Source organism: Leiobunum rupestre, chromosome 2, assembly GCF_980474605.1.
Source record: "Leiobunum rupestre chromosome 2, qqLeiRupe1.1.hap1, whole genome shotgun sequence".
Taxonomy (NCBI): domain Eukaryota; kingdom Metazoa; phylum Arthropoda; class Arachnida; order Opiliones; family Sclerosomatidae; genus Leiobunum; species Leiobunum rupestre.
In genome coordinates this window covers 5,480,825-5,499,599 of record NC_143385.1, presented here as the reverse complement: position 1 = coordinate 5,499,599, position 18,775 = coordinate 5,480,825, and the positions used below count along the sequence as shown (strand labels likewise).

The following is an 18,775-nucleotide window of genomic DNA, read 5'->3' as shown; positions in this document are numbered from 1 at the left end:
TAAGATACAAACATTTTACTCCATTATTAGGTTGTGTGTGATAATCTTTTCGACAGCGTGTGCATGGACGTACATAAATTCGTTGATTGATTCTAGATTTGTTACTAAAATACCATAACTTATATGTGACCAAAAATAAGTACCAGCAAATTAGCTGCTTTATCGAAAAACTTCTTAATTGGCAATGTAAAAATTTAAGGGAACTGTTTTATGTTTACTAAATAAATTCTTCGATCGATGTTTTCGCCCATTCTTCATTGAAACGATTTATTTTGAAATTGATTAATATTTAATTTTGAACACTTTATTAGTTACCGCTTTGTGCTTAAAAATGATTTGTATTTCGTCAATGTGTTGCCGTAACTTGATGTGCATAAGTAAACAGATAGAAAGGCTCGCAATATTCTTAAAATGAACGGGGTGCGTTTAAGGAAACTTCAACTAGTTAAGTGTTTACAGTTAAAAGATAAGCATAGTATTATTTATTTTTCAGGTACGATAAGCGCTGCGTTTCGAGATCGATGCGCCTGTTGAACGCATTTATTTAAAGTGAGATCAATAAGGGGCGCATACAATCTTGAAGAGGTTAACGGTAATAGTTAGTGTAGGGAGCTGCTGCCTGCCGTGGCATGAAGGGCTTGCCACCACCCTCCTACGCATTGTAACTCGGCCACCTGGATTAACGGCTTTAAAAGTCGCTTGATGACTTAGGCCTAAGGTTGTGCGGATTATTATTATTATTAATTATACACAAAGTAGTATTCTTCTATGGTATTTATTTATATTCAACCTCTTTACAGTGGCGTAGCTAGCATGGGTGACACCCGGGGCGGATATCATAGCATAACCCGCCCATCTGAATAAAAGGTATTAAAAGTAGCTAGATGATTTGGCGCTAAAGTAGTGCGTTATTATTAATATTAATATAAGTAACCTCTGAGTGACCGAGGCTCGAATCTCTTTTAGACAACTTCTGTTAAGCCACGGTCACACTAGAACTTAAAACCTAGTTTAGGTCGGTTTGAACGCCAGTTTTGATCGCCGACAATAATTCTTGGTTCAAAGGTGCGAAATCGCTTCACCGCGGTTCCCTATAGCTTATACTAAAATGTTTCCCAAAACAATTAGTTAATAATGTTCACTATACAGACAGTAATATTATTTGACATTATTAAGAATTTTTTTCAAATTAATTTTAAAAATACGAGCAATTTTACTTTCCCACCTTGTCGTTTTGAAAGCGATTCTAATCGAGTTGCTTCCCGAACCATCACGAAGCGGTTTCTCACGCTGGTCTTGAAAACTAGTTACCTAAAAGAGTTAACCAAGGATCCTATATGTTAGAAGGATATGAGGCGAGGGACTAAAAATGGCAGAGCCGTCGGTGGGTCATGCGCCATAGAGAATCCGTCTTTAGATTCCGTCAAGGACAAAATATGGAGGAAGCACCGCCAAAATTTGTCCTTGAGGGAATAGAAACAAGACGTTCCACGTTTAGAGGCTCTCTTAATATCGACGGCGCTGTCGGCGTTTGGAAAACACGGGCTGGCCGGAGGGCTACCTATCCTTCTAACATATAGGATCCTTGAGTTAACCTCCCTTTAGTCAGCCTTTCACACTTTCCCTCCGAGAAACCGAAGCCTCTTTACGTTTCTGGTTCACGCCAACGTGCTCGGTGCTAGGCTTTGAACCTGTTGGGGGTGCTTCTTAAAAGCTTTAACGGATTGCAATTGGAACCGTTGGTAGGTCCGTCTTGGAACTATACAGTGGTGTTCCTTTGAATCTTTAGCGTGCTCTGTTAAGCCTTTTAAAGCTTCGATTTAATTCATAGTTGAAATCATTATAAAGGTTGGTCATTGAAGAAAAAAGAGGTTTCACATTGGATTCAATCTATACCTTTTTTCATTTACAGTGCACGCTTTGGAAACCTTAGCCAACAACGAAATTTTTGAGCCATGAAGGCACTACACTTCAGCAGCATAATTCAAGACACAGTTTTTAAAATCATTGGGTAAACATAACGCCCTCTTAATTCCAAAACCAATTAAGGGAAATTGATTGTTTTAACATTTCCACCACTAAATTAGAAAATAACGACGATTTTTAAAAGTGCACACGAATGACCCCTGATGACGGACCGATAATTTGACCGAATCTAATTAAATATTTTTATTTTTAAAATCAAACCATTTCTTGTGCACTTTTAAACCTAGTGGTTATTTCTCTAATTTAGTAAATTTGTGCAAGACGGTAACTTACACACTAAATAAAACCTTTCCAACTTCAATCATGATAAAAAATTTAAAATTATTCCTTAAATAGTTTAAATTTTATCGATTTACTACTATTTTGAAAAAGCGTTGGGCTATAATACATTTTTCAACAGAAATAAATTTTAAAGAAATTGACTTTTTTGAAATACCGGATTTTGGCACTTACAAACGAGTAACAACATTTTGGTCTCTTTGGATAATAAGGCCTTTTTACAAATTTTTTACTATTCAGATTTGATTAAAATGGACCGTACACATTAGAAAAAGTACGATCACGACAATCGAAAATTTAATTCAAAAAATCTCAGAGCTTTTTCGCAAAATAGTCAAGTTCTTCGAAAATACTCGGGATCAATTCATTTTAAAAACAGGTTAGATTTAGATTTATCGCTAAATTTAATGTACACTCTATATATACTACCATCTCTTACAGTTTATCGTTATCCATTGGTTCTTCAGGTGAAATAGTTTTTTGGTTCAAGTGCTCTTGTAAAGTCGACCGCTGTCCGACACCAAAGAGGCTCTTTTGTTATTGGAGTCGATCTGTAACGGAAATTTTACTTGAATCAAAAGCTAAATCAAAGGAACTGGTGGCAGAGTGTTTAGCACTTTCGCCTCGCTACAATAGTAGCCGGATTAGACCAAAGCTCGTGACCATCGGTACTTCACAAGACACTAGTTGACTTAGAACTGGGTGGATTCTTGAGTATTAGCTTAGCTGAGAACAAAATTGGCGCTGTGTAACTACCAGGAACGAACGACTTCGCTAGATAATTTTCGCTCGAGTCCGAAGAGCAGTTGAAAATGAAATCGCTTTAAAAGGTAAAATTAACGCTTATTTCGGCGAACTAATGAGCAATTTTTGAATCGGAACGTAAAATTGACTCTGGTTAATCCTCGCTTCGTTTCTGGAGGAATTTATTTTAAAATCTGAAACGAGACGATTCGCGGAAAATACTGAGAATCTCGCGTAATTAAATCCGGGCAGGTCAGCCAACGGCCGCGTTGGGACGATTGGGGCGGCTGAATGAGGAGCCGCACCAATTAACGAAATTAGGCCTAAGGTGATGCCTTGGGTATTAGCCTAGCTGATTATTATTATTATTATTATTATTATTAGAAAGTCCCAAAGAATAAGACAACGAAACTCGGAAATGAAGGCGCCAGAGCGGGGGGACTCTTTCGGGAAGACGAACTTTGCTGTGGTTTAAAGGCCGAATCCGACAGATCGTTAATTTCATTCTCTTCAATGGAAAGAGTTTTTAGGCTTTTGAAACGAATTAATTCAGAAGATGGCGTGCTTTGTGAAACAGTCCCTTAAATTACAACGCGTCTAAAACTGTTTTGGGCTCTTTAAAAATAATTCAGAAGGAAACTTGTTGACCAAATATTTTGCAACAGTCTGCGCGGAACAGGGCTGCCCTTTTAAATTCCCATTACCCGGATAACTATTTCGAACGTTTGGAGAGTTTATAATGACACTTATGTTTATTTTGACGCGATAAACTTTCATCTCACTTTAAATACTCAACGCGTATGCGTAGAAAGGATAATTGATAATCGACAAACTAAACATTTAGTTAGGAAGAACCCCAGAAAATTGGCAGAAGTACGCAATATGTTCGTCTCCCTATACTGTTGATATTATTCGCTTGGAATACCTACCTTCGCGGGAAATATATATAATATTCGTTTGGGATATACTTCATCAAGTAATTTTTTATAGAATTGGTCTAGCGCTATAACATACGCGTTTACTATCCAGTTTTGCGCCAGGAGTAGGTGATTGTAGTAGTTATTAAAGCTAGCGAATTCAGAAACATTTCCCCCTAAATCCCGCGTAATCTTAAAGCAAATCTACATTGGTGTGTTACTTTCCGGTTGAAAAGCGATTTCTAGTATATACAGGGTGTTTCAAAAGGTTATGCAAAAAATTTAAGGAGTTGTAGGGGGTGAGTTGAGAAGTATGCCTGTTTTTTTCCCATTTTCCTATGATCAAATAAAGAAGCGCCAGAGCGTTCAAAGTGTGGCCTACTTTCCCCTGAAAAAAGGCTGCAACAAGCGCAAAACCAAGCAGCAGGGAAATACGAACATGAAGGTTTGGGTTCGTGTGATAATTAAAAAACGACTGTGCAAACAAATCGAGGTAACCAGCGTAAAAAAGTAAACTGGTTCAAAATACACATTTTGCTACTTTGTTAATTAAAATCATTGCACATTTCGTATTTTCTCATTTGTTTTTGGTTATTTATCTCAATTCCCACGCATTCGCAAATTCATCGTACCCCTGAAATCGCATAACCATTTGAAACACTCTGTATATCCGATTTTAACTATTCCAAAATCGATCGATTTGAAGCGGAATATGTACTCTGTTCCTCAGCAAAATTTATAAATATTACCAAGTTGCCGCGAAATGTATTTTACTCGCTAATTAGGTGCCAACTAACAAAATACTACAATACAGTGTTGCCCGTCGTGTTATGTTTAAAATGACTATTGTAGTTCTTAGTATTTTGTTTATCAACGTTTACACGTAATCATCTCTAATATCTAGACTGCGCAATGTCGTCATTTATCTGTTTGTTAGACGTGTTCAGACTTGGAAATAGTGATATTTTACATAACATTTATTAACTTTAAAACAAGCAAGTATATTATAATATCATTATATCACACATAATCATTTGTAACATAGAGATAGAAAAGAAATAGAGGGAAGATTAACGCGTTAAGGCACCCCTGTTTTTAACCGGGAAAATTCATCCCCCCCTCGCGCATGTATGAAAGTGGAGATGGGCAGAATTTGCAACGTCATCTATCCTTCCTTCCTTTGTTTCATCAAATGACAGTTGATTTTCAAAAAGGCATAATGTATTTCATTTCACCGCGCATCGATGGCGCCACGTAATCTGCCCATCTGATGGCTTCCTACATTGGCGAAAAGGGGGTCGGCACTCGCCGTCAACTTCGCCAGATACAATAGTGCTTCTATTTCTTGTCTATCTCTATGATTTGTAACACTAGATCCCGCTCTCGTATAGGGTAGTAAAACAGTTTCAAAAACGGCGTACAAATCATGTTCCAGAAATTTCCGTAAAATGTTTAATAAATATTTTTTAATTAAATTGAGAGCCCCGGTGGCCCGCAACCCCCGTTCGAATGATTTATTTTAAGAGCCCACTGATTTTTATTAAGAGCCATTGGCCCCAAGACTCCCGCTAATTCCAAGTCTGGACGTGTTACCTTGAGAACCGGAAGTAGAAGGAGAACGAGTAATTTCACCCGGTCCGTCGCGCTTATATTGTGTGTATTTATCTACATAATAAATAGTTTGTTTTGAGTATAAAAGATAATTATGTCATTTAAAGAATTACAGCAATAACAAAGTCCATTACGTTGGGAAAATATGGTTTAAAAATTGGTAAATATCTTTAGGCAGTGCAGTTGTTACATATCGAAGTCAGAAAGAATGAAACTTGGGTATTATTATTATTCGTGGAGTCGGGGTCAGAGGGTACTCAACGAAAACTCGACCAGAATACTAAACTTAGGTTTCCTTAATTTTAAAACTAATGACATCTTTAGTGTAGTAACAGGATGAAACGTTAAAAGTGGTTTTCGGCAGCTCATCAAAAGTCCAAACCTAATGCATTAGGTCTTATTGGTTTAATTAAATTTAAGTACGGGATTAAATAATAATTTTTGACTAGCAGCCTCTCGTTTTTTGAGCGAGTAGGGCACTATCGTCAAATTTAGTATCGAATAATATTGTATTTATCTCGTTAATTGAACCAAAATAAATTTAATTGTAAAACAACAGGGCTTAAAGAAATATTTTAAGTTATGAAAAATTGTCTTTGTCGTTTAAACGGAGCAATTACCGGAGTTAATGCTCATAGAGTTGGCTCTTAACGCAAAAAACATTGAATCATCCCGGTGGTATCTTCCCAAAATCGACCCTTTCGTTCCAGTCAAAAATTCGGACTTGAGGGGGGAAGAACTGGCCATTGTCTATTTTCACGCTATTTCCAGCTGAACTGTTTTATTTTTGTGTTTTAACTTAAAAAATTAATGTTTAAGTGTAGAACAACCTCTTGTTTAGTGCTTAAAATAATTTTGACAATTTTAAATTTCAAAGTAATATAATTATTAGATTTTAATTCGGACCCCCGGAGCTAAACAAGTTGGGCCAGCGCCCAAACTACCCTTTAGTTATAGCCTTATATCTCGTTAACTATTAATATTAGAATTATCAAAAATTTTTAAGCACTAGAGGAAGGTTCAACCTATTAATTAAAATTTAATTCGATTGTGTAATTGTTAAAACTAAAACGTTCATCTTGAACGAAAAAGATATTTTACTATAGTCTTCCCCCTTAATGGTCGCTGATTATTATAAATAAATACATTCTTGGTAAATAGAAACATATAACTGGCTGCTCCTCAGATTTCAGATGGCCTTCCATTTGGCAATTAGGCCTCCCCGCCTCTGCTAATGGCGGAATGGCGACGGAATGGCGACAGCGCTCCCATTACTCCGGACACGCTCATTTCGGCCAGCGCTTTTGGAGAGTAATTTCAAATTATCTTTGCAGACGTATATACTAATTGCTGCGATTTCGAAAACACCAGAATATTCGGCGTTTCAGATCTACAGGTATGCTCGTATCCGCGGACAACTACTCGATCGAATTTCACCCAAAATTATTCTAGAAAACAACGTTACTCGAGATGTTATTGCATTTGCGCAAAGTTAAAATTAATTGGAGGTCCTTAATTTCGTCGAAAAAATTGTTCAAGCATCTTTTGTACGGGTCAAATTATTAAATACGTATGAGCCATTACTAAAAAGAACTATAGGTCTTAAAACGCGGATTACGTTAAAGGCCGAGAACAGAGAATCCATTTTCTCGTTCGCGAATTTTACCCCAGCAAAACTGAAGTTGTCGATTTCTTGAGGAGTGACAGCGTGGACAGCTTGACCGACGGCTCAGACTGGTTTTGATTTGATCATACATAATTAGCATCAATAAAAGAGGTAAGTTACAATATACTGAATTGTCCGTGTGGTCAATCAAGTTGTCAGAGCTGTTAATCAAGTTGTCAGAGTTGTAAATCAAGTTGTCAGAGCTGTCAATCAAGTTGTCAGAGCTGTAAATCAAGTTGTCAGAGCTGTCAATCAAGTTGTCAGAGCTGTAAATCAAGTTGTCAGGGCTGTCAATCAAGTTGTCAGAACTGTAAATCAAGTTGTCAGGGCTGTCAATCAAGTTGTCAGAACTGTAAATCAAGTTGTCAGAACTGTAAATCAAGTTGTCAGAGCTGTCAATCAAGTTGTCAGAGCTATAAATCAAGTTGTCAGAGCTGTAAATCAAGTTGTCAGGGCTGTCAATCAAGTTGTCAGAGCTATAAATCAAGTTGTCAGAGCTGTCAATCAAGTTGTCAGAGCTGTCAATCAAGTTGTCAGAGCTGTTAATCAAGTTGTCAGAGCTGTCAATCAAGTTGTCAGAGCTGTCAATCAAGTTGTCAGAGATGTCAATCAAGTTGTCAGAGATGTCAATCAAGTTGTCAGAGCTGTCAATCAAGTTGTCAGAGCTGTCAATCAAGTTGTCAGAGCTGTTAATCAAGTTGTCAGGGCTGTCAATCAAGTTGTCAGAGCTGTCAATCAAGTTATCAGAGCTGTCAATCAAGTTGTCAGAGCTGTCAATCAAGTGGTCAGAGCTGTAAATCAAGTTGTCAGAGCTGTCAATAAAGTTGTCAGAGCTGTAAATCAAGTTGTCAGAGATGTCAATCAAGTTGTCAGAGCTTTCAATCAAGTGGTCAGAGCTGTAAATCAAGTTGTCAGAGCTGTCAATAAAGTTGTCAGAGCTGTCAATCAAGTTGTCAGAGATGTCAATCAAGTTATCCGAGCTTTCAATCAAGTTATCAGAGCTGTCAATCAAGCTGTCAGAATTGTCAATCATCAATAAATGAAATACAGGTTGAGAGGAATAGAAATTCGCTCTGTTCTCAGTCTTTAACGACAATGCTGTTGAAGCAAAACCCTTTTACTTACAAATTGACTACATTTGTCTCGTTCCAGAAATTGTCCCATTTCCAAGACCGCGCTTTTTCAAAAGCGGGAAATTAGTGAAATTGATGGCTTCCAACCTAAAGAAGTTGATTTCAGAAAAATCTCTAGAAATTCATTTTATTTTTGAATGCGCTATTTCCAACCTTTACCCGCGAACTGTTAATAAACGTTTACTAATCGTCTTTCAATATGTGTTTCCATAAAATAAAACCATAAAATGATTAAATGTATGAAATGTTTTTCTGTGTGTCACGAACCGAATTTTATATAATAATACTAATTTAATCAGAGTTGACAATCTATTTACAAACTTTGAAAGTCAGTAACTGATTTGCATGCCAGTGAATCCCATGTTTGCAAAAATTAACATTAAATCCATTAAAAGAAGAACATAAAGAAACGAATACTTAAATACTGAAAAATAAAAACAATGTTCATTTTAAACTTGGTTTTGATTCAACTCTAACTATTCACAACGGATAAACTAAATAAAAACTCACAATTTAACAGCGTTTCGGGGTATGTTCCTTAGAATGAAAATGGCCTCATTATTTCCGCAACTCTTTCGGCTTCTGGCGCAGTCGTCGGTCACCAAACGCGGCTCTGCAGGATCGAAAGCGCGCAGTTAATTAACAAGGCCTTTCTAAAACCAAAGCTTCTTTCCTCGCTCAAGTACGACACCTTTCTAATTCGTTCCCCGATAATGGAATATAATGAGGAATATATTTACCCCAACTATGCTGTAGATGGTGCTACACAACACCAAGTAGTTTTCCAGGTTATATTTAATTACGACGCACGGCGCGTGCACCGATAACACGTCGCGCGCGGTTATCAAATAGAAGGGTGAAAGCCACTCGAGTTTTATAGCGCCATCTTCCGCATAGTCTTCCTCGCTAATTTTGGGACGACCGGATATCTCTTAAACGGTGTCGCATTACCTGTCCGTCGAATTCTTACCATCTCGACGCTTCTTCCGGGGTCGATCTTCTTCGGGCCTCTGGAGATTCTTGAGGTGCGGATAGCTCATCAGCGAAGGATCGCCTGAATAAAACAAAACATTAAGTCAAAAATGAAATCTCGTTGGTTTTGGGAGATGGGAAACATAGCGATAATTATCGTACCTTTGTTTTTCTCAGTTTTATTTGTAAGGCTATAATTGATAGCGCACGCATATTTTTTTATTTCAAGAGGCACGTGCGAAATTGAACGAGCCCTTTTATATTGAAAAATTAAGCAGCGCGCGCCTTAAAATATAACGCTTTTACAAGTATGACCTGGCTCTTGGTATTACTACTCCTAGGCAAATCGCTAAACAGGTTTTATTTAAAAGTCCATTACGGCTTCTACGTCGGAGCATTGGACTTGAAGGATACGCGATGGACAACTCGCTTGGAAAGGTGTTTGGGGATTAGAATGTACAGAATAAACCCATAATGAAATGAAAAGTAAAAAAATGTTTTTCTCTGTGTCACGAGCTTAAATTTTTAGTATTTGGAGAGTGGGAGAACAGACGACCAAGCAGACGGCTTTACAACATAGGGGAAGTCAGTCTTTACAATATAGGGGAACCAAATTCCCCCTCCCCACTGACCTATGGATTCAACACATGTATTCGAAGGAACTGTAGAGATTCAATTGGATATTTGCAAAGATCGCCGGTTATAGTGGCAGATTATATAAAGTACTTTTTGATTCGCTTCGTCGCTGTCTGTTTTAGAAATTTGGATATTCTTATCTAGTGGGGCTGGAGGTTAAATTTAAAAACGCAAATAAAATATGCAAATAAGAAGTAACTTAAAAGTAAATTAAAATTAAAATATTATTACCGCATTTACTAAATTTTCACTTTTACGATTGAAATGGCAACTTAAGCCTTGAAATATTACTACACAAAGCAGATGAGAAAGTCTTAGTCATCTACAAATCTTCGCCGACATTCCGTTAAGTGCTATGATTCTAAAACTTGAAACAATTTTACGTAAAAGCCTTAAATGACCCCGAAAATTGGGAAAATCCCGAACCTCTTCAAAAAATAAAATATCGTTATTAAAATCCTAGAACATTGGAGCGAGCGCCGTATGGAGTGTTTTTGGGGAATTCCTTTAAAGATTCGTTTCTCACCATTTGGAATTTTTTTCAGACGTTTATAAAAGACTTTTAAATATTTTTCCAAAAAAAATGTCAATTTTCCAAGCTTACATCTAACGTACTTCCATGATATAATCGATTGTCTCTCGCAACTCAGATTGCGGAAGAAATAGAGAAGAAACTTTCGCCTTTCTTAATCTGCCACTTACAGGTTTTCATTCAGTTTGAGCAAAATGCGGCTCCAAATGGCTTTTGGTAAGTCAAATTTCTTACGAAGGAAGTAGCCTATTAGGTGTTTCCATAAAATAAAACTATTAAAAATGTTTTTCTCGGTGAGCGTCACCAGCTTACTTCGCGACCCCAAGAATTAATTTGAGATAGATCTTTCAGGGCCCCTTTAAAATGATTTGTGGGCCCCAGTGTAATGAAAGGAAGGGCATGCCAACACCGCGCCGCCAATTTGGTTCGTCATATCGTCATTCACGCAATGGCATTTCACAGATTCAGAAAGCAACGGGAGTGGGGTTGAGCAAAATTATTGTTCTCACTATGAGATTTGGGAAAAACACTTTGGGAAAGTCAACATAGCCGTGTTTATCGCCCTAAGAATAATTTGTGTTTCTGAAACGTCCTTCAAAACATCAGCGAAAACCAGCGAAGGTTCATGTTCCAAGCGAATATCATTAGTAGGATAGGATTAAATTGATATTTGTTTCGTAGGAGATGTACACGTGGGGTGACGAATTAGATAGCACTGTCACTTCGCAGCAAGATGAGCTGGGTTTGATCCCAGCTTGTGTCACTAGGTGGCTTAAAGTCTGCTAAATGTTTTTTGGACGCCATTATCAAATAAATCATTTATTCTGGTTTGAAGTTTAGCATTTGAGACGGCCGGAAAAAAACCAAAATACGTTTCCAAGTGTGTATCAGAACTGGAAACGTAAACAGAAACGCAACATAATTAAACTTGGCGTTTACGTTTCAGTTTGGTTTTCCGTTCGATTTTTACGTATATGTGTTTTAGGCTTTAGTGTACCATTTTTGAGATGGAAGGCCAACTGATCAGCTCGTATCCAGTTTCCCGGAAAAATCAAATTTTGTCCGTCTTCGAGTTAACGTTGTTTTTCGCACTTTACTCAAGAAATAATAAACAATTTCTTATGGGAACTTTATTTAAATCTCATTATTTATACGTAATTATGTATTTTTAAGTTAAAATTATCATAATTGTAATTAATTTACTTGCAGTTGAATAGTAATTAACATTTAACAGTTAAGCCTTTGCTTCGTAGGGAAAATTAGCCGGTAGAACCCGATCATATATTCTAGGTTAAAAATAACGTATTTAGTAGTACCAGAAAGAATTTTGTGGAAATTGAAATTTAGTTTGATGTTAATTTTGTTTTATCTCTTCCATAAGTTTTTTTTACCCAGCTGATTTTTTACAGAATTAAAAAAAATTAATCATTGAATTTTGATTTAGGTGTATCCATCTAGCATTGTGTAAATAATTTTGGGAATTTTAATTACAGTAATGAAGTATGGTAAATATTTCAATAATTTTTCATAACAATAAACGTTTTGGTCATTGAAACTTAATCCTCTATGTAAAGGAGTCTTTATTATTCAAAAGCTTAAAGAGTGAGTAGACTGAAATTATTTTTATTTGAAGATCAGTAGTGTACGAGCCATACCGTTGCAAGGTAGTACAGCCAGAACAGGACTGGAGACCCACCATTCAAGTACTGTTGATAAATGTGCTTACTTACACTAAGTGCGTTAGAATTTTTTTTAGTTTTTTTAATATAACATATATTCATATTAATTGCCTTTGTGGTTATTTTCATTTACAATGTCTGTGTTCTGTACGTACGTGAAAGATTTACCAAAATTAGCATATTTCACTTGCTTACTAGAACCAGTTATACACCTATTATCTTGTTATCTAAGTCTTAATGGGAAATTAAAACTCAATTTGACATAAGCAATTATCATCATTATTTCAAAATGTTAAGTAAAATATTTAAGATAATATTCAATATTTTAAAATACATTCAAAAATATAATAATGTCTGTTCAAAATATATTTAAAAATAAAACCAATTTATTTTTTAACTTACGGCAGAGCAAAGGGACAGCTATTAAATAAAAAATTCTTTTATCAAAGCAGTTGGAAGGTTGATTTAAGGGGTAGTTCGGATCTATTAAGGCACAGATATTGGAAATGTTTTAGAATTAGAGTTATTTTTTGGAATTATTTTAAAAAGCAAAATATATTTCTAAAATAATTTCCCTCAATTTTTTCTCACCTTTTATATATTTTAAAACCCTTTCCTTAAATTTGAGCCTTGAAACTGTAACAGTAAACTGAGAAAATTTTAAACTATAAAGGATTACGTGTAAAATTACGGCATTTAAATTGCTGAAACTCATTATAGAAACTAAACTAGTAAAAAAGTCATCAATAAAAGAGATTTGCAATCAATTTAATCAAGAAAGTTATTAAAGTTAACAGAAAATTTGGGTTCAGCTTTAGAGCCTCTATTTTCACCATCAACAGATGATATTATCTACCTATAGAGAGAGCCTGCAAGTGCAAAGAGAGCCATGCGGCTTGTCCTTTAGCTTAGTAAAGATAAGTCATGAATTTTCTTTTATTAAAGAGACTTTCAAGAGACCCTCTAGTCAATTTAAAATACGTAATTCAGTTGCCGTACATTGTTAACCCAAAATTACGACTAAATGACTCATATTCAACTAGGTCTTTCTTGAAAGTCCCTTTAACAATTCAAACTAGCTCCTGCAGTGTAACTGCAGACATTTCATCAGGCTTTTCTAGAAAGAAATGCGGTCATTTTAATGTAACTCTAATGTCACACTTTTTTACTACCAGCGGGTACTTGACTTGTGAGGATCTTCAGTTTTTCATGATGCATGCCAAATTTAAATACTGATGTATAATTCTACTTTAAACCAGAAGTTTAAAATAATAAGTGCAGACTTGAATAGATAGAATTTAGTACATTTCTGTTTTATAAATGCATTAAGAGAATTAACTTACATAGAAAGTTGCAAACTCCTTTGACCGTTTAATTTCATATGTATTTATACAAAATTTTAATTTAACATATAAAACAGCATATTAATTAAGCTTATAATATTTTGCGAGTAGTAGTTTGAAACATAAAACTGCAGAATCCAGTTACGACAGCATAGCAGACGTCTATACAGGGCTTCCACATTTGACATCTAAAATGTTCCTCTTGCGATAATTTCATTAAATGAAAAAATCCCTTTTTTCACGTTTTTGACCTAGAAATTTCCATTTTGTATCCCTCGCTCTTAATACTAATTTATAAAGATATTCAGATTAATTCTGAAAATGAATCCAAATTTAAGGTTTTATTTAGTACAAAATTACTTACATTTGAATAATATCCTCAAAATTATTTTAGATATTTAGATCGTGACTTTCATTACTTTTATAATGACCCTTTATTAAATTTCCATCGTTTTCCCCGTGCTCCCTCTTAAATTGCATTATTCCCTTTTAGCGTTTTTAAAGGTTAAAAAATTCCGGAAAAAGGAAAAATTCCCCGCACATGGAAGCACTGCGTCTATAGCATTGAAAATCAATGCCAGAAATAAGCGTTTCAAAAATATGGTGCCTTATCAAGCAACATAACTCAGCTCGTAGTATGTCTTTTTCTTTTGAATTTTTTATCCCACAGCCCTATTTTATATCCATGGCGGCCGATTTTAAAATTTATTTTAAATATTTCCATTAGAATATACATAATTCTGAACTAAACACGCGTACTCCTTTACACTTTAAAATTTTCTCAGTTTACTGTTACAGTTTCAAGGCTCAAATTTAAGGAAAGGGTTTTAAAATATATAAAAGGTGAGAAAAATTGATGGAAATTATTTTAGAAATATATTTTGCTTTTTAAAATAATTCCAAAAAATAGCTCTTTAATTCTAAAACATTTCCAATAACTGTGCCTTAATAGATCCGAACTACCCCTTAAATCAACCTACCAACTGCTTTGATAAAAGCATTTTTTATTTATTAAGAATGTACTCAGAGAAAAAGTAGCGCTAGTTTTAGACTACATTTTTATGATTCCCGGAAGAGAGGGGGCCTGCGAGGCTGCAATCGTACCCAAGTGTCTTTCTCCCAACCTGGAACGAAAGAGAGATGAAACGCGGAAAGGCGAAGGGGTGTGGATTTTTTCCCGTGAATCACGACGAAAAGGGTGCTGCTCAAATAAAATCTATTTACGCGAAAACATTCTTGTTACAATCCAACGCTTTAACAAGGGTTTAATTTTGGGATTATTCACTAAATATTTGTTTAATTTTTCGCCCACAAGCATGCTATCTTAAATTTATAAAAGATAAATAAATGAGGGATTTTGCACTGACCACTTGACCATTCGTCGGAGTCATTGTCACAGCAAAGATTCTTGCGGTTGCAGATGTCCTCCTGCTCGATGAAATAGTCGCTGTTCTTGCCAGGAGGTAAACCACTCTTGTACGAGGTCCGGGTGACAAAATTCAGGGCTGTGTTCCTGTCTTGGGGGTGAGGGAGGGCCATGGCAGCGCGCTGGTGCTGTGGGTGGATGCACACGAAGACGACCATTATCCGGACGATGAACACAGATAACTGGTGTCCTTTTCGATGCTTCATATGAGCCACTTTAACCTCGGTATTTTATGATTCCTAAATAAAAAATAATAATATGGAACTGTTTTATTATTATTAAAGGAAATTACATAAATTGCAAATGAAATTACATAAATAATTAAAGGAATTACATAACTAATTAAAGGAATTACATAACTAATTAAAGGAATTACATAAACAATTAAAGGAATTACATAAATAATTATAGGAATTACATAAATAATTAAAGGAATTACATAAATAATTAAAGGAATTACATAAATAATTAAAGGAATTACATAAATAATTAAAGGAATTACATAAATAATTAAAGGAATTACATAAATAATTAAAGGAATTACATAAATAATTAAAGGAATTACATAAATAATTAAAGGAATTACATAAATAATTAAAGGAATTACATAAATAATTAAAGGAATTACATAAATAATTAAAGGAATTACATAAATAATTAAAGGAATTACATAAATAATTAAAGGAATTACATAAATAATTAAAGGAATTACATAAATAATTAAAGGAATTACATAAATAATTAAAGGAATTACATAAATAATTAAAGGAATTACATAAATAATTAAAGGAATTACATAAATAATTAAAGGAATTACATAAATAATTAAAGGAATTACATAAATAATTAAAGGAATTACATAAATAATTAAAGGAATTACATAAATAATTAAAGGACTTACATAAATAATTAAAGGAATTACATAAATAATTAAAGGAATTACATAAATAATTAAAGGAATTACATAAATAATTAAAGGAATTACATAAATAATTAAAGGAATTACATAAATAATTATAGGAATTACATAAATAATTAAAGGAATTACATAAATAATTAAAGGAATTACATAAATAATTAAAGGAATTACATAAATAATTAAAGGAATTACATAAATAATTAAAGGAATTACATAAATAATTAAAGGAATTACATAAATTACAAATGAAATTACATAAATAAAGGAATTACATAAATAATTAAAGGAATTACATAAATAATTAAAGGAATTACATAAATAATTAAAGGAATTACATAAATAATTAAAGGAATTACATAAACAATTAAAGGAATTACATAAATAATTAAAGGAATTACATAAATAATTAAAGGAATTACATAAATAATTAAAGGAATTACATAAATAATTAAAGGAATTACATAAATAATTAAAGGAATTACATAAATAATTAAAGGAATTACATAAATAATTAAAGGAATTACATAAATAATTAAAGGAATTACATAAATAATTAAAGGAATTACATAAATAATTAAAGGAATTACATAAATAATTAAAGGAATTACATAAATAATTAAAGGAATTACATAAATAATTAAAGGAATTACATAAATAATTAAAGGAATTACATAAATAATTAAAGGAATTACATAAATAATTAAAGGAATTACATAAATAATTAAAGGAATTACATAAATAATTAAAGGAATTACATAAATAATTAAAGGAATTACATAAATAATTAAAGGAATTACATAAATAATTAAAGGAATTACATAAATAATTAAAGGAATTACATAAATAATTAAAGGAATTACATAAATAATTAAAGGAATTACATAAATAATTAAAGGAATTACATAAATAATTAAAGGAATTACATAAATAATTAAAGGAATTACATAAATAATTAAAGGAATTACATAAATAATTAAAGGAATTACATAAATAATTAAAGGAATTACATAAATAATTAAAGGAATTACATAAATAATTAAAGGAATTACATAAATAATTAAAGGAATTACATAAATAATTAAAGGAATTACATAAATAATTAAAGGAATTACATAAATAATTAAAGGAATTACATAAATAATTAAAGGAATTACATAAATAATTAAAGGAATTACATAAATAATTAAAGGAATTACATAAATAATTAAAGGACTTACATAAATAATTAAAGGAATTACATAAATAATTAAAGGAATTACATAAATAATTAAAGGAATTACATAAATAATTAAAGGAATTACATAAATAATTAAAGGAATTACATAAATAATTATAGGAATTACATAAATAATTAAAGGAATTACATAAATAATTAAAGGAATTACATAAATAATTAAAGGAATTACATAAATAATTAAAGGAATTACATAAATAATTAAAGGAATTACATAAATAATTAAAGGAATTACATAAATTACAAATGAAATTACATAAATAAAGGAATTACATAAATAATTAAAGGAATTACATAAATAATTAAAGGAATTACATAAATAATTAAAGGAATTACATAAATAATTAAAGGAATTACATAAACAATTAAAGGAATTACATAAATAATTAAAGGAATTACATAAATAATTAAAGGAATTACATAAATAATTAAAGGAATTACATAAATAATTAAAGGAATTACATAAATTACAAATGAAATTACATAAATAAAGGAATTACATAAATAATTAAAGGAATTACATAAATAATTAAAGGAATTACATAAATAATTAAAGGAATTACATAAATAATTAAAGGAATTACATAAACAATTAAAGGAATTACATAAATAATTAAAGGAATTACATAAATAATTAAAGGAATTACATAAATAATTAAAGGAATTACATAAATAATTAAAGGAATTACATAAATAATTAAAGGAATTACATAAATAATTAAAGGAATTACATAAATAATTAAAGGAATTACATAAATAATTAAAGGAATTACATAAATAATTAAAGGAATTACATAAATAATTAAAGGAATTACATAAATAATTAAAGGAATTACATAAATAATTAAAGGAATTACATAAATAATTGATATTAAATTATAAATAAAAGGGAGTTAGACTAAAATAATAAAAAAATAAATTATAAGTAATATCAAAATTGATAATGGTTCGTGACTCCTTGAATTACGTAAATCACAAAGTAAATTTCATTATTATTAATGGGGAATTTAAATTAATTCTAATAAAATTAGTTTAGCGCCCCCGGATTTACCTTTTATTCTACTTATCGTCGTTTCACAAATTGCTAATATATTTTATAGAAGCGGGAGTTTAAAACGTTTACCAGAATATAATTTATTAGAAAAGCCCCACCTAATCTTGTGTGAAAAGTCTCTCTCAACCGGTAGTGTGGTTAGCATAAAATACTACTGAAAAGACTAACCCAACCGGTAGTGTGGTTAGCATAAAATTATTCTGAAAACATCTCTCAACCGGTTGTGTGGTTAGCAGAAAATTTTCTGAAAAGCCTCTCTTAACCGGGAATTGGTTTCTTAAATTTGTTTATTTTAGCAATTTTTTGTTTAGTTATAACTTAAATATAGCAAAATAGTCAAAGTAGATTATACTGTTCAGAAATTCGGACGCTCATTATATTATATTTAAAAGCTTCGGTTCAGAATTTTAAAATTCAGTCAAATATTGAAAAAGAAGGATAGTCGATAAATGATTCAGAGGGACATTAATTAGATTCGAAATTTTGAGTGCAGCAAAATAAACAAATGTTTCAGACAGTTCGGAAATTCAAACTTCAGCAAAATATAAAACAATAGTCAGACGAGTTAACTGAAAATGGTTCAAACCTTAATTATATTACGTTTGAAAATTTTCAGTTCAGAAATTTAAAATTATCCAAATAAT

General features: G+C 32.4%; 1 protein-coding gene across 2 annotated transcripts; it reads right to left on the bottom strand.

Moving 5' to 3' along the window:
* Positions 1–2,675: 2,675 nt before the first annotated feature.
* On the bottom strand, positions 2,676–18,059 carry LOC149955589 (uncharacterized). Of its 2 annotated transcripts, XM_090164564.1 has the most exons (5): positions 17,914–18,059; positions 14,866–15,163; positions 8,847–8,949; positions 8,329–8,423; positions 2,676–2,816 (listed from the first exon to the last, which is right to left on the bottom strand). In XM_090164564.1, the coding sequence occupies exons 2-4, from the start codon at positions 15,128–15,130 to the stop codon at positions 8,336–8,338; spliced, it is 456 nt and encodes a 151-aa protein (XP_090020690.1). In that variant the 5' UTR covers positions 15,131–15,163; positions 17,914–18,059; the 3' UTR covers positions 2,676–2,816; positions 8,329–8,335. The 2 variants fall into 2 exon arrangements, with proteins under 2 accessions (XP_090020690.1, XP_090020691.1); XM_090164565.1 differs by lacking the exons at positions 8,329–8,423; positions 8,847–8,949.
* Between the last annotated feature and the right edge of the window lie 716 nt (positions 18,060–18,775).